This window comes from Tiliqua scincoides, chromosome 3 (assembly GCF_035046505.1).
Source record: "Tiliqua scincoides isolate rTilSci1 chromosome 3, rTilSci1.hap2, whole genome shotgun sequence".
Lineage (NCBI taxonomy): Eukaryota > Metazoa > Chordata > Lepidosauria > Squamata > Scincidae > Tiliqua > Tiliqua scincoides.
Window position 1 is genome coordinate 35,052,611 of NC_089823.1, and position 22,903 is coordinate 35,075,513.

General features: G+C 43.6%; 1 protein-coding gene across 1 annotated transcript; it reads left to right on the forward strand.

Annotated features, from left to right (window-relative positions):
• The first annotated feature begins 590 nt into the window (after positions 1–590).
• Positions 591–22,856, forward strand: DPT (dermatopontin). The gene is made up of 5 exons (XM_066620233.1): positions 591–676; positions 4,614–5,317; positions 13,740–13,865; positions 19,281–19,388; positions 20,649–22,856. Exons 2-5 carry the CDS (start codon positions 4,947–4,949, stop codon positions 20,713–20,715), a joined length of 672 nt encoding a protein of 223 aa, XP_066476330.1. The 5' UTR covers positions 591–676; positions 4,614–4,946; the 3' UTR covers positions 20,716–22,856.
• Positions 22,857–22,903: the final 47 nt, after the last annotated feature.

Here is a 22,903-nt window from a genome sequence, read left to right on the forward strand (position 1 = left end):
CAGCCACTGTGGGCTTGGGCACAATCATCCAGAAACTGAATTGTAACATAGCAGAGGGGTGCTTTTGGGGACATCACTGAGGTTATTCAACACGTTCCTAATCACATCTATTAGGAATCAATCCTGCTTCTATCTGTATCACCCCAGTATGGATTCTGTTTCTACAATGTGACCGATAATTAGACCCAATTTCTACATAGAATAACCACCACCACCAGATGAAGCAGGAGGGTCTAGGAAACATAAGAAATTGATTTTGAGCAGGGAGTTAAAGAAAGTGGAAATTAGTTTGATGAATGCAGAAGGGCAAACTTCTCCAAACCTAGGAAACAGCTTGAGAGAAGGCACAATGGCAGGGAGGGGGAACGGAACAAATGTGTCCAATACCAGATGAGGTTATGCAGAATAAAGGGACTAGGAAGGGAGATAGGGAGGACAGGGAATGAGATATCAAAACATGGAAAGAGATATGGGTACAGGCAGGACCTTAAAAGGGAAGCAGCAAGAGCATGAAGCACATGTGGGAAGTGGCAGGCAATACAGACACTTAAAAGACAGGTGTGACATGATTGCAGCAGCAGAAGAGAAACATTATATTAGCTGAAACATGCAACAGATGGAAGAGGAGGCAAATTACAAGAGGGGAGAGTAGTAAGCAGGGAGTTGTAGAAGGAAGGTAAGTGATGGCCAAGGCATGCAGAAGGAAGTCAGTGGTTCTTGCGGGATTGAAAGCAACCCCACTTACGCATTCTTGCTTATAGCTTTTTACATAGCATAGATGGGCATGCAAGTTATGTTCATAACTAAGCAGTCTTGCTTGAGTATAGGTGTTAGTGCCAAGCTACATGGGCAGGAGATCTGTGATAAGATCTCCAGATAGTTGAATGTTTTCTTTAAAGCAACATGGGATTGCCACAGGCAATGTGGTGAATCACCACAGGGAAGCCTTCTGCCTCATGGGTAAGATAACATGTGAGTTGATCGATAGTCAGGAATGCACCAAATATTCTCAACCAAATTTTGTCTAAATCCTTTATACAAGTCTTTGAGCTCTAGCCACATCTATCGTATAAATATCAGCTACTAGCACTTGCCCTAAACTTTTCTTTCCCCCTTGGACGTGTTGGAATCCAGTAGCCCTCTTAGAGTGTTCAGGCCTTTACAGAGGACTAAGGACAAAGATACAGGAGGAGGAGCCATCTGGATCTGAAGAAATGGAACTTAATTATTCCATTTTTTTCCTTTTTCACTCTCATCAACATGTATGCCTACAGGGTCGCACACACCCCCTTGCAGTCATGTGAGTTCATCCTCGCATCCAATGATAATTATGGAGCTTTCAGGAGCCAAAGACCAGGCAGGATAATCCAGTATCTACTATAGCCTGCCCTACATCATATATGGGCATACAAAATTCCAATTATACTTTTGCACAAAAAATATGCATTTGTTTCTTATTCATTTCTCAACAGTCCGTGTGTCTTCCTTTAAGACTGCTCTTGCCGCAGGGACCTCACATTTTTCATGTTCTCATAGCACTGTATTTTGTACCTTAAGAACGGCAATACCTTCCCCAGATGGCACATGGTCTGCTATTATGTGTCTATACTGGATGATGAGTAACTTCACAGAAGAAGGAGTTAAAAGGACAATGTGGTAAGAAACTTGAGCCTGGAACAGCAGCAACAGGATGTAACAGTTTCAGGCATTCTTGAGGACACAGCTATATGAAGTAATGTCTGAGGAGGTTATGTTTACATTTCTACTATAATACAAAGCCAAACTTCTCAGCAGTCACTTCCGTGAGCACAGTTGCTGAAAGGTTTGCCATCAACTTAACACAAAACACTGCTGGAAATTGCAGTTATATCAGTAAATGTGCAGGATCAGATATATATTCCAGCTTAGCTTAGTTCAGGTAGCTTGATCCATTTTACATGGAGGACATCTCAGCCAACTTCATTTTTTTAAGGTTGTCCTCCCAGTTGTTCCTCCTTCTGGATCCAATTTTATTGGCACAACACCTTTCCAAATCTTCATTCAATGTCTTCATATATTCAAATATCTTCATATAAATGTAGCCCTGACCTCTTTTTCTTGTATGATTACATACAGCACTCTTCCTTCCCCTGTTTATGCTTAGGGGACATATTCTGCCCTTTTGAACCCAGTTTTGGCTTGTTCATATCCACGTAGAATGTGAAGAGTACTCTGTTCCGCTCTTGGGCCTATTTTTCTGTATTTTTAGGTACTTTTAACCTTCTAGAAGCCCCTGTGTAAAGCAGCTAAAAGTTGCTGAAGCATCATTTTGCAAGTAGGCTTTGTCTGTGTGAAAGTCCATTATTAGAAGGAGAGTTACCTAATTTGTGGATTAGGTAACTTGATGACATCATCAATGCAAAGTTAAACATGTATGCCCCAGTCTGCAGGAAGTACTTGTTGTTCTCTGTTAGTTACCTGAGTGACCCATTTGTTGGGGGGTCATAGAGGAGCTCCCACTTCCTCACCTGCAAGTGCAAGGACTGGGGATTTCCTGAATAATGTAAGTAGCTTAAGCTAGTAACCATCCAGCTAGATCCCGTTTAGGGACTTTTTGTTGCTTTCTCTGAAGCCAGCCGGTGTGCAAACGTCCTCATTTAACACAGAGATACAGGGGGTGGGGGATGTTGAGTAGCGTCCCAACTCCATCTGCTGGGTATTGATGGTTACTGCATCCATTTAATGAAAACATTTCTTTGTTTTTTCCAACCAAGCTCAGACATTTTCCATCAGCTTGCTTGTACTTTTACTAACCATCTTCCCTCCCTAATTTCCTTTTCATTTAGACTTTTAGGACCCAATACTATCCAACTTTCCAGCACCAATGCAGCCGCAATGCAGCCCCAAGGTAAAGGAAAAAAAGTCCCCTTAACTTGAGGAGGCTTCTGTGACTGCCCCCAAACACATGCCCCATTGCTACAGCTGCATCAGTGCTGAAAGTTGGATTGGGCCCTTAATAAACTAGTTACATATTAACACTTTGTCTGCCTAGTCCATGTTAGTGGGTAATTCAGTGCCTGCAGATGCTACTGTGACTTTGATTTTTTAATAAGTACCACTAGAGTTCAATGTTCTGCTTGGTCTCTGTAACCTGAGATGGTTGAAGAAGAACAAACTTTTTCTCCATTCAGCTGCTGGTCCAGTAGAGGCAAATCAGGGAGCAGGAAGGGGCCTAACCGCTAGACCCTACTCCCTTTGTTCTGCCAGCCTTCTCCTGCGAGTCCCTTTCCCAAGTTCATCCCTTTCCCTTTCCTCTGGATTCTCCAGATAGAGCTCAGAGAATCCCTCATCTGAAATCCTGGAGAGTTGCTGCCAATATGTAGATTATGCAGGCAATGCTGGAAGGCCCAGTGATCTGATGGCATATAAGGCAGTTGTTTATAAACAAACAACTCTAAAACCTGATTTCAGCAATTCTTCCCACATAACACTGGTTGCATCAACTGCAACACCATTTTTCCACCGAATCACCCTCTACAGTTCTGCTGTCAAGAATACTGTCATGAGGTTATAGAACAAATAAGTATGGTATTTACAGAGACCTACTGAGAATGCATATTTTGTTTTTCAGTGAAGGTGAGGTACTTCTTTATTTCATTAATTTATTTTACATTTTTGTCCACCTGTTCCGTGTATAAAAATTCCTCAGCCATAAAATACATTAAAAAATTATAAAACATTCAAAAAAGTTAGCACTGCGTGGAAATAGTGCTATGTGCAAGATTATGGGGTTGCTTGCAGTCTTGATTTGAACACACTCACATGCACACATTAGCAGTTACATCAATCAGCCTTTCAACGGGGTAGCCACATTTATACCCACCCCATTCCCTTCTCCCAACTGAACAGCTGATTTTGTGATAGGGCTACATGCAGGCAGCCATGCGTACACAGTTGTTTCAGAACTTGTATTGGGGAGCCCAATCCTACCTAACCCCCCTCATACCAGTACAGGTGCACCAATGGAGTATATGCTGGATGCTAGGGTGGGGGACAGTTGCAGAAGTCTGCTCAGGGTAAGGGAACTTTTGTTCCCTTGCCATTCAGAGAGCCTCTGCTTTCCTTTTCAGTCTACTCAGTCTTGGGCCAACTATTTTGTTGGCACAGAACCAAAGAGTGTAACAGTAGTCAAAAGGGAGAGGGATAGGATCTGGCAACACACAAGGACTGCCAGTCCTGCCCCTTCCTCCTCCATTCTGTCTCCTACTCCACCCAGGAACTCACTGTTTCTCTCCTTCCCAGCCTGTTGCTCCCACCTCCCGCCCCCAGCTGCCACTCATCTCACACCAGTAGATCAAATCTTCTCTGCCAGTTAGCGCCCCTGGCTGCCAGTGACTGCCCTGACAGCTTTGCTGCGCATTCTGGCAAAAATGATATTCTGCCGGCATCTTCCACCTTGCCCCAATGGGATGCATGTACTGCCAGTGGCAGAGGCGGATAGGATTGGGTTGTTAGTCTATTAAATATGCTTTTTCCAATAAAGATGGGCAAAAAGAATGTTCATCTCTTTTTTACAAAGGAAAATAAAAGACTGCAGGGATGGACAATTAATTGCGACCTTATATTATTTCCAGGAGATTCCTCGGATTCCAGTTGTTTCACAAAATTGCAATTGCCTGGAGCAGTAGTGCTTAAAAAGAAAAGAAAATGTTCCTCCCCTCCCAGATGAGCTACTGTGTGCACGTCCGTGGTATATGCACACCTCTTTTATATATGAACCCATGAGATCATAAATCATTTACAGTCCTACAAAGTCTCTTTTCTGACAATGTGAGGAATGAACAGGCTTGTAAAATTCCACCTTAAAACTAATTGAATGTCTGCTGCTGGTTCTCTGGTGCCGAGACAGTTTTGCTAAACAGTGACACATCGCATCTGGAGCCAGATGTTTCACATCTGGAATCCAAATGTTAGACGTGATACAAAAAAGCCAGCACAACAACCCAGTGGGGCGTTTTATAGCCAGGAAGACAAGCAACATGGACCTTGTTCTTCTCTGCATGTTCCTGCCACTGCTGACAGTGGCTTGGGGCCAATACGGGGACTACTACTACTCTCACAGTGACTACGGGGTCGATGATGCCTGGGTCAATGTGTATCGGCAGGGGTTCAACTTCCAGTGCCCCCATGGACAAGTGATAGTAGCTGTGAGGAGCACCTTCAGCAAAAAAGAAGGCTCTGACAGGCTATGGAATTATGCGTGCATGCCAACCCCACATACCCTGGGTGAGCCAACAGAGTGCTGGTGGGAAGAGATCAACAGAGCCGGACTGGAATGGTAGGACCCAGAGCTTAAACTGTGTTTGGGTGTTGATGTTTTGCATTGTCAGGCTGATAAAGTGGCTTGTGATAGCAATGTGCGTTGGAATAATAGCGGTGCATGCTAATGATATAACAATCTCCTCAAACTGCTATAGACTAGCTGTGAGGATGCAGTAATCATACTGTGACTGCTTTTCATTAATGAAGCAATGTTAGCGTTGTCCTTTTCCTTCGTACACAGTGGGCATTCCTTAATTTGTTTTCACTTCTGTCCCCCAGGTTCACCCTTTTGTTCAAGTCCAGATCCACAACATTGATAGGAGACAAGACAATGGTGTTTGCATTTTTTTTTAAAGCATAATTGAAAAAATTCTAAGATCAAGCCCTCATTGCTGAGAGAGAGTACACTCATATCTTTTGTCACTGTTGGCTCTGACCAAGCCATTTTTGAAATGTTAGGGAAAACGTGTTAGATCTGATTGACCAGAGAAAATGTTAGGACAGAAAAAAAATGAGTACAAGAGCAACTGCAGCTCTATCATGGAACTTTCAACTCTCTGGAGAAAGTTTTGTCAGTCACAAGCCAGCCTTTCCACAGTCAGAGAGCAGTTTGTCCAGCGCAAGATGTGTTTCACAGTGGAGAGCACTTCTTTCCAATCAGACAGGAATTTTAATCATTCTAATCCATCGCCTTAAAGGCCAGGAGCAATTGTTCTTTTCCATATTCTCAATTCTCAGCTTTCCATCATATTATGTATACAGAACATTTTGTCATACATGCTCACTGTACTCCATATATTTGTGGGCAGAGTAAATATAAACATGTCTGCTAAGCATTCTGTGTTAACGCATTGCCTCCTTTCCTTGTTTATGATTCAAGTAATGTACTGGACAACGAGTACTTTTTTATTTGACTCATTATCAAGCAAACTCCACCATCTGCTCCTAGTCACCAAGGCCTAGTTCTGAATGAAGTGGCAAGCCTCTGTCTGGACTGTACCACTTCACACTGTAGGTGGGGAATCACATGACTGAATAGTCTTCTATACAAAAGATGCCCTCCAGATCAGGGGTGTCAAACATAAGGTCCGTGGGCCAGATGCGGCCCCTGGAACATCTTTATTCTGTCCTCAGGCTCTCCCAGCACCACCATCAGCTGCTCTCAGCTGCTGAGCTGTGCTGAGGTGTCATTGCTGAAAGAGAAGGCCACATGATAATTAGGCTCTCTCATATTTTGAAAATATGATCAAGATTTGCATATTTTCTCATTGGTCATTTACAGCTAATGAGTAAGAAGTGAGGGAAAAAATGCTTATTTCTGGTCACAGCATGCTTAATGGCATCACTTCCTGCTTAATGACATCACTTCTGGCCCTCAGCAGGCATCATGAATGTTATTCTGCCCACTGTATGAATGAGTTTGACACCTCTTAGAATATGAGACATCAGGGAGAAGGATTCTAGCCTAGCCATTTCCATCTATTTATTTATTTATTTATTTATTTATTTATTTATTTATTTATTTTGTGCTTCTCACCTTGTGAACAAGGAGCCCAAGGTGGTGAAAAAACATTCCATATAAAAAATACAATGAAATACAAAATATAAAAAAACACCATTAACAAAAAACACCATAAAATCAGCAGGTTAAAAAAAATAGTAGCATAGTCATAAAAGTGATATTAAGCAGTATCCTGTTTTTAAAAACCTAGAACAAAAAAAAACCCCAAATGGAACCAAAAGCAGAAAGAACAAAAGAGCAAAGGAACCGCCAACAAAAAACTGAACGTAAGTAAGTTGGTATAAAAAGTTTTTGATACCATATTAGAAGGCAGACACAGAGGGTGAAGTTCTCCGTTCCAAAGTGAAGGAGTTCCATAAATGTGGTGCCATCACAGAGAAGGCCCTAGCTGTTGTTGCTTCCACCACTGCTACAGAGCAGGCCTTAAAACAGGCTCTAATTCATGTTCAGTTAGACACACTACAAGTTCTCTACCATTGTCACTCTAGGCATCTACCCAAGTGTTTTGCTGCATGCAACCCCCCCAGAAAACCCAGTAGCCACTTTTGCTCTATGTTGAGGCCACTTAGGAGCAAAATCATCTACAGCTGTAACCATTTTCTTTTTCCAAAGGTCAACTTGAGTTGCTGGTGCATCACCCCACTTAGCAGCATGACATTCCCCCAGAGCCATCAGGAATCCCTGAGGATCCATAAGCCTTATGAACCTGTTATTGTAGTCTGATTGATTTGGTATGGAGGAGTATTCAGTCATATCTGCAGTCTGAAATCGTACAGACTAGACACAGGTTAGCACATCAGTGTGAAAATAGCTCAGTGTCTATGGGGGATTTTTTGTTCTTGTTGTTCTTGTTAAGTACTAGTAACACATCAAAGCATGTTTGGATCTGTTACCGTTTAAAAGGTGAAGGTAAAACAAAACACCTCTATCCACATGAGAAATCTGTCAATCTGTTTGCAAGATTATTCTTGGTGTCATTTGTACTTACTGGCATTTAAAAGTTGGGTTCATGTTACTGATGCAAAGACATTTTAAACACACCGGTTATTGTTGATTCTGCAGTCATGAATGTATCTTACTACTGTATTCATCATTCCAGACATCTGAAACATTCTCATGGTTAACATTTACTGAATGACCACATATGTACAGTGACATTTGTAGCATAGTTTGCAGAATTCAAACCCTGGCTTGGAAATCAAGTCTTTGCTAATGCTGGGATAGTGTTTTGCAACGATTTGACTGTGCTGAAAAGGGTCACAGAAGAGAAAGACTGAAAGGGAAACTGCTCCTGCAGGATGGATTTCTCCTGGATAAAAGACAATCTTTGCCTTGGTTAGGTCCTCCTATGTAATTTAATTATTGTGAAGACAACACCAAGAATAATAGACGGCAAGTGCTTTACGCACTTGGGAAGTCCTATATAAATTGTGATGATGGTAGTGTTGTAGGAGGCCAAATTGGTCTGCAGGGTGAAACTTGTCTCCAGGGTGAACTGGCATGCAAGGGTGAAAGATGCAAATGAACCAAGGAATGGTTGTAACTGACCAGTTTGTGACAACTGAAGTGCTTGGAATTTTATTCCTGTCTGATAGATTGCCACTCCCTTCTCCATCACCGGCTGTGGTTTCAGCTACCTCTCTCTTCATTCATACTGGCAATTTTTCTGATGGCGACAGGAAGCTCATACTCATGGCAGCTGCTATCTTCAGCAACTTTGATTCAAAACTGCAAAGGAATGGCACTTGCTTCATCAATGCACACCCTTTCTCTTGAAAGATTCAAAATGTGCATTCAAATGCACAGCTCAACGACAGGAGTTTGGACAGAACTCTTGCAGCCCAGCCCATCCCATCCTCTCCACCAGTTCACACCATGCAGTCCCGCTGACAGAACATGCACTGCATTCTATAGTGGGGGTGAGCAGTGGTGAACTTACCCCTCCCTGCTCCTGGGGCAAAGATCCGCAAAGCCACCCCCACCTTTTCAGCGCAACAAAGCCTTGCGCGACCGTAGGACCGACTGGGGAAGCCTTCTGAGACCACAGTCTTAAACAGAAGTTCCAGAAAACCGAAAGTGCAGTTTCCAAACTGCATTGGGAGCCTCGGTGAGGCTTCCTGCACGGTCCTACAATTGTGTGAACTCAATGCCCAGGGCATTTGCCCCTTTTACCCATTGCTAGGTCTGCTGCCAGGGGGGGGGGAGGGCAACCACAGAGCCTGGGAGAGGTGAGTAAAAATATTTTATACTGCCCTCTCTGTAGGTTTTAAATGGAGAAACACTCAAGGTGCTTAAGCAGGATGCTTCACGCATCCTTGAAATATGCTAACACCTGCAAGAACGGGCAATGCACAGGGATCAGTCTTCCAAAATACGAAGCTGAGCAAGAAAGCAATGTCTGCCCCTTGGCACTTGGAATGAAGGTGAAAACATCATCTAGACCAGGGGTCTCCAAACCCTGGCCCGGGGGCCAGATGTGGCCCACAGCAAGCCTCTTTCCGGCCCACGGCCAACCTCTTGTCCCCTGAAAGCCTCTGGCCCACTCAACAGAACATGACCAGAACTGTGCTCTGATTGTGTGTGGAGGGTGTTTTGAGGGCCAGAGATATTGAATGAATGAGCCCATTCATTCATTCATTCATTCATTCATTCATTCATTCATTCATTCATTCATCTAAGTTCCATCTCTTTTTTATTTAAATTTTATATTTATATTTTTTTCCGGCCCTCCACACCATGCCAGATATTTGATGCGGCCCTCTGGCCAAAAAGTTTGGAGACCCCTGATCTAGACTCCAAGAAACATTTTCACATCTGTTAATAATGAGGCACATCTCTGCATATGTCTCTTGGCTTTGGTCATAGAGGATATGCTTGGCACAAGAGGGGTGTTTGCATGAGACAGGGACTGCCAGTTTCTTTATGGGAAAGAGATCTGGACTTTGTTTCTTTTGAATGAAAGAGGAAACAAGGCAAAGTAATTCATCTAGTAAAAAGATTAAGAACACATTAATGGCACAGTTCTTATCTTACCTTATGCCAGCGCAGCAGCTGCTGTGCTGGCCTAGGGTGTTGCAAATGTGCCGTAAAGCATGTTTGTAGCACCCAGTGAGTAGGCTGCACCAGGGGGAAGGCTTGTGCCATTCCAGTGGCACTGAACCCAGACGCTACTCCTTATGGAGCAGGAAAGCTCCTGCAAGGTTGCACAGGGGAAAGGGGAGGGGGGAATGGGGTGGGGAGGGGTGTAATAGGGAGGAGAAGGGTGGAGAGGGGCGGTTCAGGTCTGGGATGGGGCGGGCTCCTATTCCCCCTCCTAGGCTTGAAAGCCTGACATGGGGCTTCGTGGACTCACATCAGCTGTTTAGCTGGTACAGATCCGAGTAGCCCCATTTCGAAGGTTGAAGCTCTATATGGGGCAAGGGAACATTTCCCTTACCCTGAGGAGACCTCCAGCCTGCTCCTTTCCAATGCTGGATACAGCATGGGCAGTGTGACCCCATTAGTCACACTGGGTTAGTCACTTTAGGGTTAGTATTGGGCTGTAATACTTATTTTACAATACTTGATAGGTAGAAAATGATGGTGCAGCTCCCTCCATCAAAACACAGACACAATACAAAAATGCTGAATGTAGGGAAAGATTCCTATGATTGGGAGCAAATCCTGTACATGTTGGGGTGGGACTTGCCAGCACGCGCTCCCTGCCCTGCTACAAATCTTCTTTTCCATCTTTTGCTGACAGGATGGAAAGCAAAGGCAAAGAGATGTTGGGCATATCTAGTTTCAGCTTTAAAAATGCAAATTATGTTTCAACTAGTCTTACAGCATTTCCCTCCCCTCACCTTTGTACCGTATAACGATAACAGCTGCCTTGATTGAGGTACTAAGCGGAAAATTAAATAATTAATTCCGACCTCAATTTTATGAATGTATGGCACTATAAGCATATATCGGTTTTTGAGATAGGAAAAGCAAACAAAACATTTTGCGTCAAAGAACCTCAAGGCTTTGATAGGGATACTTGGACAAAGCTGCACTAGTTTATATGCTCTGTTTTGAAAGACAGAGTACTATACAGGGGGCATCTGCATTCATTTCATGGTGCCAGTAGTCTCACAGCAGCCAGAATTGTTATACCAATAGATTTCATTTCCATCACAGGCTTGTAAAAATATTCATTTCTGGTCTAGTTTACATGGAACAGATTTGTAATTCTGGAAGGCTCTGCGTCATTGCCAATGGCAGCTGGAGCGCTACTAATTTCCTTAATGCATACACATTAGTTAGGCTGTCACAAGGAAAAAAGAAAATAAGGAACAGAAAAAGGAGTGGACAAAGGTGGCGATATGAGCAGGTATCATGCCACAGTTTTAGAATATAAAATAAACAGGACCGGATTTCGAACTGAATGAAGAGCCTCGAGTACAGACATAGTACTGGTATAGCAAATATTCAGACAATAATTAGCCCGTACTCTAAAAGACCAATCCTATATGCCTATGGCACTGACGTACTGTGAGGTACATCAGTACTACAATGGCCCCACCAGCACAGCAGTCTCTCTGCCAGCCTGTGCAGCACTGCTGCTGGTACAGCAGCTGGAAGCAGATGGAAAACTCCACATTACCAGCAGGGCAGGGCAGTCTGGCTGCCAGGAGTATTCCACCGTTAGGAGGGCATGAATCAGGGCAGATCTGGGCAGGGCAGTTATGGTGGCACCAGCGTCCACCAATTCCTGAATCCCTGTCCTGGGCCAGACAAACCCTCCAGCAGGGTCTGCAGAGCTTTGCCAGCAAAAAGGTTGGCATAGGTCTCCCATCGGGGCCCCTTGCCTATAACTCAGCCATGGTTTGCGGCTTTTGTCACATTTCCTAAATTGGAAGTTGGGTGACCAGACTTTGTAATAATAACTTTCATCAAAAGAACGCATACCACCTGCATTTTTAATTGGCAGGAAACTGAGGACTGCAGATTAATGCAGCAGACAGAAGTGGAGTAGAATCTTCCACAAAGGGCAGGGCCAGCCCATCCATGAGGCCTACTGAAGAAGTTACCTCAGGCACAGATTGGTGTGTATGGTGGTGCCCATCTGTGTCAGTCAGCTTGCCTCCAATGCTTCCCCTCCTTCTTCCACTCCCTGGATTTAAAAAGGAAGAGGACAAAAAAAGAAGAGGAAATGTCAAGGGGAGGACAGTACTGAACTAGAGCATTGGGGAGTGGGAGGAGCAGAGGCTGGTACACTGGGTAAGGGGCGAAGGCATTTGGCATGCTGCCTCAGGCACAAGGAGGTATTGGGGCAGCCCTCACAATAAATGACACTTGGGGTGAGCACCTTGTCCAGAGATTCTTGGTATGAGAAGTGACAGGCATGTTCCTATTTTTATCTATGAAATGTTGGTGTCACAAGATCCTTGTCCTTATGCCCAGCCTGGGGTGCCAACCTGGTAGTGTCAGAGTGGCAACATTTTCTGGTGGTTGTCCCATCTCGGTTCTCCAAGTGTATTTAACTTTTTTTCTGCTTTCTTTTAACTTCCTCTGATTTGTTTCTTATCTTTCTATTGATCTGACTGAAAACAGAAGACTGGATTTTCAATAACTCTGCAGAGGCCCAGGACAAAGTCAATGAGGACTGAATGAAATGATTAAAAACTCTTGTCTTCCCAGTAGTTTTGTAGCACCCAACATCCATTTTCAAAACTATCAAGGTGTTCTAATTTTAGTTATAATTCTTTTCCTTCATTATTGTTATTATATATCATTATAGATAATGAACAAATTGTAATAACTTAGTGATAGGAAACAAAGTTAAAGCAAAGGAAGACCATCCTTGCCTGGGGTGAAATGGCCGAGAAGGAAGGGCAGAACTAAAAAAAAATACATGCGCGCACACCCCTCCCTTGGTCTCCAAGAGCAAACATCAATGCAAGGGGTGAAACAAGGCATGTACTTAGGATTGCCAACTCTGACTGAAGCTATTCCCAGAAACCTTTTTCCCAACATGACTTGATGTTAGAAGGTCCTTGTAAAATCTCCAGGATTGCTTTCAGCAGTCTTCTGGAGACTGATGATGAGTACAGGAGGACTGGCAGATCTACCTGTACATTGTCCTAACTGGGATAGAGGAAGCAGGTAGGCTGGTACTCTGCTTCCTCAAAAAATCAAGTCACAGTCTTTTGGAGAAGAGGAATGGAGGTAGGTAGAGAGAAGATGGTTGCCTCAATCCTATTCCCCACATGCTTATGCGATGTAAGTGGCAACAATGGAGCGTTACATCCTATGGTGGGGGGTGGCAACCGATGACTAAAGAAAGGTAAGTAAAAATATTTTTTACTTACCACCTGTAAGCTACCTGGTTGCCAATGGGTCACCTTGAACCTATGCCAGCTATTTAACTGGCACACGTCTGAGGAGCCTCAAGGGGTGTGTCAGGCTGGGAAAGGGGGAATAGGATCCTGGCATGTGTAACTCCCATGCTAAGCCCCAGATTGCATTAAGCTGTAAGTCTCCCATCAAATTATTGGTGGCAATGTCTCCCTAGATGTCTGTCTCACACTGACAAAATTTTGAGCAGCAAACACTTTGAAGACCAGGAGGAATATTTGATGCGCAGAGAGGGTCCCGAAGCAGCCCAGATCAGTGTTTCTCAAACTATGGGTTGAGACCCACTAAGTGATGCACTAGGTCGTGAGCCATTTTCAGGTGGGCCCCCATTCATTTCAATATTTTACTTTTAATATATTAGGCTTGATCTCTTCCAGATTAATGACATCACTTCCAGTGGGTCCCAACAGATTGTCATTCTAAAAAGAGGACCCCATCAAAAAGTTTGAGAACCACTGGCCTAGAGGTTACCAGTTTTCATAATCTTCAAGGAAGTGCTTGCAATTATTACATTTTATTTTATCTTGTTCCTCAGGTATCAGACCTGTTCAAATAATGGATTGGTGGCAGGATTCCAGAGTCAGTACTTTCCCTCAGTGCTTGATCGGGAGTGGCAGTTTTATTGTTGCCGCTACAGTCGGAGATGCCCATACTCATGCTGGTGAGTTCACGAGACTGTACTGAATTTCTACCGTATTGAATTCACAATCACTGCATAGTTCGATTGCCAGGTGTGTAGAGTCCAGAGCAGATCAGCAAGTACAATGCTGGAGAAATCACAAATGAGGTGCCTGTAAAGAGTCAGAATCATTCTGGAAATTATATTGTTTGAAATGCACAGTATATATAGAGCATGTAAGAAACTTTAACCTTTCAGGCATCTCTTTCATGTATTTCTCATATTGTATATATTTCATATATTACTTTATTCTTTTGCAGTCACTGGGGTGGTGTTTGTGAAATGTTTATCAACAAGTTTTACATTTCCTCCTAAATTTGGATTTTTTTCCCACTGAATCTGTATGCACCCTGGTTTTATTTAAGATTTCGATTTGGAGATTTAAAAAAAAAGTCTTTTCATTCTTGCACTTGGAAGACAAAAATCATGTCCATTTATTGCCGCGCACCATTATCACAGAAAAAGACAGTAAGCAATACTGTATCACAAAGACAGAAAGCCCTGGGCATGTACAAGGTGCTTTCCCTTCATCAATGAACAACTGCAGCCCCTCTCAAGACTTCTGGATAAAGCACTCCAGCTTAATTCTAAAGGCAAACGGTACCATTCCTGTGGAAATTTGGCCTCTTGAACCCCTCCTCCTCAGAAATAATAACTGCTCCCACTTCTCTTGGCATCTCTTGTTATCCCTCAAGGACATGGTTCCAAAAATGTTCCCTGATGAGCAAGAGATGAGACAGGCACGGCTTTTTGCACCAGTTCAGCCCCATGCATTTGTCCCCCTCCTGCATCCACTGGGTAGTGCAATTGGAATACTGCTTGTTTCAGCAGACAAGGAGTGATTGGACAAAAAGACCATCAAATGTAGGATGGATAGGAGACACTGCAGCTTCCCATTTCACTGGGGAATTTCAAGTAGTTGCACAGATCTACTGTGCAGGCAGGGTGACCAAGCATCCTCTTTTTTCCATTCCTCTTTTTTCCTCTTTTCTTTTATGGCCTTGTGCCCAGGAAAAGAACTTAAATGTCCTCCTTTTCCTTGTGAGCGGGCCCCTATTGGCAGCGCATAGCCTTCTTGTAAATAATAAATTATGGGCCAATTTTCCTAACCAATTTTCCAGCACTGGCATAGCTGTGTCAGTGGGGCATGTGCTGCATCCTGCAGTTGGGAGGCAGTCATGGTGGCCTCCACAAGGTAAGTCAATGTTTGTTCCCTTACCTCAGAGTTGCATTGCCCTTACCTCGGTGCTGGAAAGTTGGTTAGGATTGTGCCCTATATTTAATAAAGTATATGTGATATAGTTTTAAATTTAATAATAAGTAATATAGTGTTTAAACTAACTACATGAAATCAATATACATGTGTTTTTAGCTCTATTTTGCCATGTCCTACATTTTTTTGGCTGTCCTACATTTTTGGGTGCCTTGTCCACTTTTGCAGTTATGAAATCTGGTCACCCTGCCTCCAGGTTTCAATCTGACAGCCCAATTTGTTCCTTACAATGGCTTTACATAAATTGCTTGAATTTTGTAAATAGTAGACATGATCATGCCCTCATTTTCTTCAGCTGGGTTAATTGGACTTTCAACAAGGTCTGTACTGGGAGCAGCGGCAACCAAGAGGAGAATAGCTGGAATTAGAGTATCATGAATCAAACATTTAGATTACTTGTTTAAGCCTTTAGGTAGTGGCCCTAATTAGAAACCAGAGTGCCTACACACCTGTATTATGTTTCTGTGTGGCTGAGATACATAGGTATGTATGTATCTATGTAGAGATGAATCCTAGTGAGTTTGTTTCTTAAATAGGTTGAAGAAACCCAGTCCAAAGTATCTGATGCTAACAGTACTGAACAGGATGTGAAGGTTTCAATTATATGTTCCTGAGATGCCTACTTGCCTTTTGTCTGACTAGCTGCTGATCTACATACAATAACAACAATGAATATGTGTATGGAATGAAAATGGCCTGGCAGGCAGAAAGCAAGGAATCTTTGACTTCCCATAATAAAATCTTCAAAGCTCCTTCCTAGTGTATGTGTGGAGATGTTCGGCACCTTCACGTAGGACAAGAGTCCTGCCACAAGTATGTCTTATGAAGGAGATGCTGGTGAAAGCTGTTGTTAAGACCTTTGCTTCTAGCCCTGAGGAAACTTACTTTGCATTTCAGTTTGTGTATTGCTATTTATTTATTTTAGGGTACAATCCTACTTTGTGCTGGAACAGGAAAGCCAGGAGGCTTGCGCTGTATCCAGCACAGGATAGGTGCCAAAAGCGGCTCAGCCAGAGGCAAGGAGAAACTTTTCCCCTTACCCCTAGGTAAGGCGCCTTCTCCCCTATGGGTCCTCCCACCTCCTGAGGTGATGCAAGTCCGAGGAGAGTGGAGCGGCTTCAAGCCGCTCCGATCTCCCCAGGAATGGGGATTGGGATCTGGCATAACTGCCGAATCCTAGCCCCACCTCCCGCTCTCCACCCGCCAGCCCCGGGGCCGCCCACTGTCTGCCCGCCCCTGCTCTGGAACATCTCCCTCCCGCCTCCCCGCCCCCTCCCTGCCTGCCTCAGAGCCTTACATCAGCCCAGCTGGGCTGACTCAAGCCTTGGTGCCTCTGTTGGCATGGAGGCTTGTTCCAGCCTTTGCAGGTTGGCGCACCTCTGCATGCCAGCCTAGTGGAGGCACAAACGTGCCTTACGTCAAGGACTGGATTGTGTCCATAGGCATTTACATTCTACCTTTCTGTCATTAAAATGGCACTCAACATAGTTTACAAACAATAGAATATACTAATATCAAACTATGATAAAAGCAGCATTAAACTCACTAAAAATAGCCACAATAGTAAAACGAGCAGGATGGAACTCATACCTACAGATTAAACACATGTTGGAATAAAATAATTATCATGGCCCTGCAATATATTATGTAAAAATAATAAAATATAATATTTAAAAATTCCCTATGGAACTTTTCAATAATAGCAATACCTTTCAACATCACATCCTTGCAAGATTAAGCCATTATTATTTCCATTTTTCGCATAGAAAAGTGACTTTGACAGCTAGGAGGCTGCTCAAGCAATTTCATGGTTTTACCAAAATTAGAAACCAGGGTTCCCCCAAATGCATATTCGACACTACTATGGCTGGTTGAGCTGGGCCTTGTTCTTCTGTGGCATATTTACTATGCTAGTATAAGACGATCTTGAAAGTCAAAGGGCGCAATCCTAACCCCTTATGTCAATGCTTTCCAGTACTGGCATAGTGGTGCCAATGGGACATGTGCTGCATCCTGCAATTGGGTGTCACTCACAGAGACCTCCTCAAAGTAAGGGGATGTTTGTTCCCTTACCTCAGAGCTGCATTGCCCTTACATCAGTGCTGGAAAGCACTGACGTAAGGGGTTAGGATTGTGCCCAACGTGAGGGATTTCCATGGGAAAAGTTATAGCAATCCAAGAGTTCTTATGGTTTTTGTGATGACGGGCCAGGTGTCCTTTTCTTTCAGTATTTGTCTGGAGAGAATACAAAAGAGATGTAAATAGAAAAATGGCAAATTCTTTGCAGATGAAAATGGGTCCTTACTCAATAATCCTATTGTATATACAGTATATAAGAAAGAGAGAGAGACTTCCAACTGTCAAACATAAACAGATGTCCCTGCGGCACTGGACAGTCTGCAGAGACAATGTTTAGAATGGTTTCCCTTCTCCAGACAACCAGGGCTGCTGAGTTCAGAAGGTTTGGCTTACACTGAAGCTGCTTTCTATCATGATTCCAAGCAATGGCTTTCTTAAGAGTCTACAGTGCTTGGGCCCAGGATGAGGTATTGAGATGTGGTGGCCAATGGCAACTGCTGGCTCCTCCACCCTACCCCACCTCAATGCCTGCCCCTCTCCTGCCCCTTTGCCAGAAGGACCCTGCCAGTGACCAGCCTGTTCTAAACTGCTGCAGTGTGTGGCTTTATGGCTACTGCACTGGTAGCCATGTGGCAGCTGCCAGCAGAGGGCCTGCAACAACTCCAGGGCCCTTGAAACACTGGCATACCTAGCAGTATGCCAGCACTACAGCACATACTATTGGGCCGTAACTTATGGAATTCACTGCCACAAGATGTGGCAATGGTCACTAACCTAGATAGCTTTAAAAGAGGGTTAGATACATTCATTGAGGATATTTGTCAAAGGCTACTAGTCATAATGGCTGTATGCTACCTCCAGGTTCACACGCAGTGTGCGTCTAAATACCAGTTGCTGAGAGGCAACAGTCAGAGTTTCATGTCCTGCTTGTGGGCTTCCCAGAGGCATTTGATTGGCTGCTGTAGGGCTGGATGTACTTCTGCTCTGATTCAGCAGAGCTCTTCCTCTGTCCCAAGTTCAGCAAACTCAGAGCTTTGCAAAACGTACCTGGCGTGGAACACAAAGTCATCAAAGTGTAAGGCTTGGCTGAATTCTGAATCGAAGAGTACTTCTCTAGCTTGAATAGTAATTTCCGAGTGACTGCCCCTCTCCCTGCTGTACTGAATACTGCAACAGTAGTGTTCTTGGTACCAGGACATCTGGGAAAACTACTTTCCAGGGCACCTGAAAGAATAGTTTGCTGAGCACACTTCTGAATTGAGCCAAGGGGAGTTTCTTTGGTGCAAAAAGTTAGGGAGGCAAAAAAAAACGTGCTTCAATTTTCTAACATCTAAAATCTGATGCATTTTAATAGTAAACCAAGAGGCACATGCCTGATCTACCTGCATAGATCAATATGTGTGCAAGGCCCTTTACGGAGGCGTGTAAGCTGGGCCAATGCCACAAACAGGCAGTGGTGTGGTGCACACAGCAGCAGCTCTAGAGGCCTCCCATTGGCTCTGGTAAATTGGCAGTGGACACATATTGTGAGCAAGGGGTGGGCAAGGGGAATTTCAGAGTGGATCACAAGACTGCAGGGCGTGGGGAGGGGGAGGCAGGGTCAATCTCAGAAGCAGCAGTGCGTGCCAGATCTTATGTCTTCTATCCCAAGTCACCATGTTCCTTTTCTCTCCTCGGAAATACTCCAGCAAAATGGCTGGTGTATCACAAGGAGACCCATAGGCAATCAGGAAACCTACTGAGGGGTAAGTAAAAATATTTTTACTTACCTCCTGCTGGCTGTCCAACTCCCCCCCCCCCCACTACCATCGGACACAGTGAGCACTCAGCCAGCATAGCTGCGTTGCAACCAATGATAGGGGATAGGATTGGGCAGTTAGCTAAAGTACTTGCTCAATTGTTAATGTTTATTGAATGTTGTTTGTAGTGCTCTTACTTTATGCTGTTATAACTTACGGTTCCACAGTAAAAATTTAAGTACTGTTTTCATCACTTTTGCTCCAGAAGATAGATATGTTATTTCCCCCCTCCCCCCCATTTAAAAGGTTGACAACTGAATACCCAGGACACTATGGAGAAGATATGGACATGATGATGTATACCTATGACTATTATATTCGAGGTGCCCAAACAACTTTCTCTGGAGTGGAAAGGTTAGTTTCAAAAATTCTCTTGGAAGCCTTACATGCTCCCCAGGTCTAAGAAATAGCTTAGTACATCCAGATTCATTTTTCTGAAGCAATGCTCTTAACATGTAAGGTACACTATCCTAGGCAGTGAAAAACTCCTGATCTCATGTATTAATTGGGCCAATAGACCAAATGACAAACTACGCATCATCCAATTAGAGCAGTATGTGATATTTATGCTCCTTTGTTGGCAACCTTCAATTTCAAAAGACTATGGTATCGCGCTCTGAATGGTGGTTCTGGAACAGCGTCTAGTGTGGCTGAAAAGGCCGATTCGGGAGTGACAATCCCTTCCACACTGGGAGCAAATGTAGTCTGTCCCTGGTGTGTCTCCCTGGCTATGGGCCTTCCTTCTTTGCCTCTTAGCCTCAGTCTGTTGGCCGTGTCTCTTCAAACTGGAAGAGGCCATGCTGCACAGCCTGCCTCCAAGCGGGCCGCTCAGAGGCCAGGGTTTCCCACCTGTTGAGGTACACTCCTAAGGCCTTCAGATCCCTCTTGCAAATGTTTTTTTATATAGATCCTCTTCTAGGGATCCTAAATGATGTCGTAAGTCCAGCAGACCCCGACCATGCTTGCCCTTTGGTTAAAGAAAGGAGTAGGTGCACCCAAGTAAACTACAATCTTGATCTTGCTTTTAGCAGTAATCAAAACACCTTTAACTTGAAATGAATTCCATTAAAGCCAGTGGAAGGCCAGTGCTGTTCTTAATCGTTGTTCATCTGAAGCAAAACATCAAAATAATATCCTCACTTACTATTAATGATGCATGGGGGCATAAAAATGGTCCAGCCCCAATTTGGATGCCCAAGGTATCTGTTTCACTTTGCTTCATGAGGATATCATCTCTTTAAGCACCATGATCATCAGCGAAAGCTGATCTCTGGAAGCACCCCATAGTATACTTTACACACGAAATTAAGGTGCCACCAATAGTCAGAAGGCTTGCATTTCAGATTAAAGTCCTGATTTTTAGGAAATTTGCTAGCCCAAATGTTTCTCAGTCATGAGAATAGTGAGAGATGCCCGAGTAAAAAGAACGAAAGAAAATAAATCTTTGTCTTACCATTTTTTTTGCAAGTTTCACATTGCTCATCATAGATCACTAGAACAGGCAATAAAGTCTGCAATCCAAAATATTTCCCATATAGTATTGGACTGTTATTAATATCTAAGATCACTAGTCCCAACTCATTCAGCTGGTTTCTTTTTTCTCTTCCCTTGCAGAGATCGTCAGTGGAAGTTCATTGTCTGCAGAATGACAGATTTTGACTGTCAGTTTGACAATCTGTAGTAGCACCGGAATATATGCCACACTCTTGGGTGGGTGGGGAGAGGGAGAGGTGAAAAGAAAACAGTGGAGAAGACAATATACTTCAACTGCCCCCCACCACAGGATTCAGCATGTGCCCTGTTGGCATGGCTGCATCAGTGCTGAAAAGTTGGCTAGGGATGGGCCCTTCGTTAGGGATTAGATGTGCTGCTTCAGTTTACACCAGGGGTCTCCCAACGTTTTGGCCAGAGGGTCACATCAAATGTCTGGCAAAGTGTTGAGGGCCGGAAAAAAATTTAAATCTAAAATTTATAGAAATAAATTAGAGATGGAACTTAGAGTGAATAAATGAATGAATGGGCTCATTCATTCAACCTCTCTGGCTCTCAGAACACCTCCAGACACAACCAGAGCACAGTTCCAGTTGTGTTCAGTTGACTGGGCCAGAGGCTCTCAGGCGACAAGAGGCTGGCTGTGGGCCGGATAGAGGCTTACCGCGGGCCGCATCTGGCCCCTGGGATGGGGTTTGGAGACCCCTGGTTTACACAATCCCTGCAGAAACGTGTGTGCAGTGTGTGCAGAACTTGTGCTTCTGTCACTTTCTTGTCCTTCCACATTTCTTGTGGACACAACAGCAGAAGTAACATCAGTAATATGGGCTGCATATCTGACTGCTAAAGAGATGGCCCTGCCCTTTCTGGGGTCATTTCCCACACTTCTGCCTGGATGTTATAGCACTGACCTAAGTGTGGTCAGGTGCCTTGCAAATGTGCCCTTAGACAAAACAGTGGACAACACTCTTGAATTTTTATTTTGTGGCTTTACGCTGTCTAGATGCATTCTGATATAGACCTAGAGCAGGGGTGCCCAAACTTCTCAATGCGGCCCTCAGGGAGCCCCCAGTCTCCAATGAGCCTCTGGCCCTCCAGAGACTTGCTGGAGCCTGCACTGGCCAGACACAACTGCTCTCAGTGTGAAGGCAACTGTTTGACCTTTCGCATGAGCTGTGGGATGAGGGCTCCCTCCACTGCTTGCTGTTTCACATCTGTGATTCAGTAGCAGCAGCAAAGGAAAGGCCAGCCTTGCTTTGTGCAAGGCCTTTTATAGGCCTTGAGCTATTGCAAGACCTTCATTCATTCATATAAGTTGCATCTCTAATAAATTCATTTATGTAAATTTATTCAAATTTTAAATGTAAATTAATTCTTTTTTCACTGTGATGGCCCCCAACACAGTGTCAGAGAGATGATGTGGCCCTCCTGCCAAAAACTTTGGACACCCCTGACCTAGAGGAAGTGATTTCCTTGCTATCTCGCTCTTCTGTACACATGTGGCTTAATTTTGCATAATGTCTTTATATCCCTTACCCTCCATTGTCACCATAGAGAAAGGAGCACAGAAGACTCCTTATTTGTGATTTGCTGACTTTCCAGAGCTACTACTTTGCACACACTTTGTATCTTCATAACAAAATCTATAGCTGTGATTACAGGCTAGGTAAGAGATCCTCTGTGCCACAACTCTGCAACCCAGGCAAAAATATCGCATTAATAGGATTACACAGCATGGCTGGCTGGCAGGAATTGACACCACAGATTGCTTATCAACAAGATTGCCTGCAGGATATTTGATTCTCCAATCATTTCTGTGGTCTAAAATCCAAGTAGATTGATATAGTAACCTCTGATGGCCTTAATGTCTTCACTTTGAGATGAGAGCAGACCATTTTTGTCAGACATCTATGTTTTGTCTGCCATTTCTTGTAATCTGAGATCCAAAATGAATGAGGATACCACATTTCTAAACTCTTGCTGGAAAGGGTGTTTGAAGTTGTATGCCTGAATCAAGGTATTGATGACTTTTGCTACTTAAGTCAAATATGAAATATCATTGTACTGAAAAATATTTGAGGCTTGACCTTGAACCTAAAATCAGTTATGTCTTTTTCTATTCTATTAAAGGGAGGGGATCAAATCCAAAATGGGAGATATTAAGTCCTAGGACAACAATAGTGTAGAAAAAAATATGTGCAATTTACTCTAAATGCTTGCATTAGGAAATCTTTTACTCTGTTTAGTATTTACAAGCGCACTATGAATTGTTATCCAAATTAAATGAAGAAATAAAATGATTTGGTGATGCAATCGCTTTGTATACACTGTTTCTAATTATTCTGTGCATTCACTCATTGCCAGAAAACAAGCCCTAT

Excerpts from the sequence above, each read along its gene's own strand:
- DPT (XM_066620233.1), top strand. The coding sequence starts at position 4,947 with ATGTTAGACGTGATACAAAAAAGCCAGCACAACAACCCAGTGGGGCGT. Across the intron at positions 5,318-13,739 it reads AACAGAGCCGGACTGGAATG|GTATCAGACCTGTTCAAATA; the intron begins GTAGGACCCAGA and ends CTTGTTCCTCAG. Across the intron at positions 19,389-20,648 it reads ACTTTCTCTGGAGTGGAAAG|AGATCGTCAGTGGAAGTTCA; the intron begins GTTAGTTTCAAA and ends CTTCCCTTGCAG.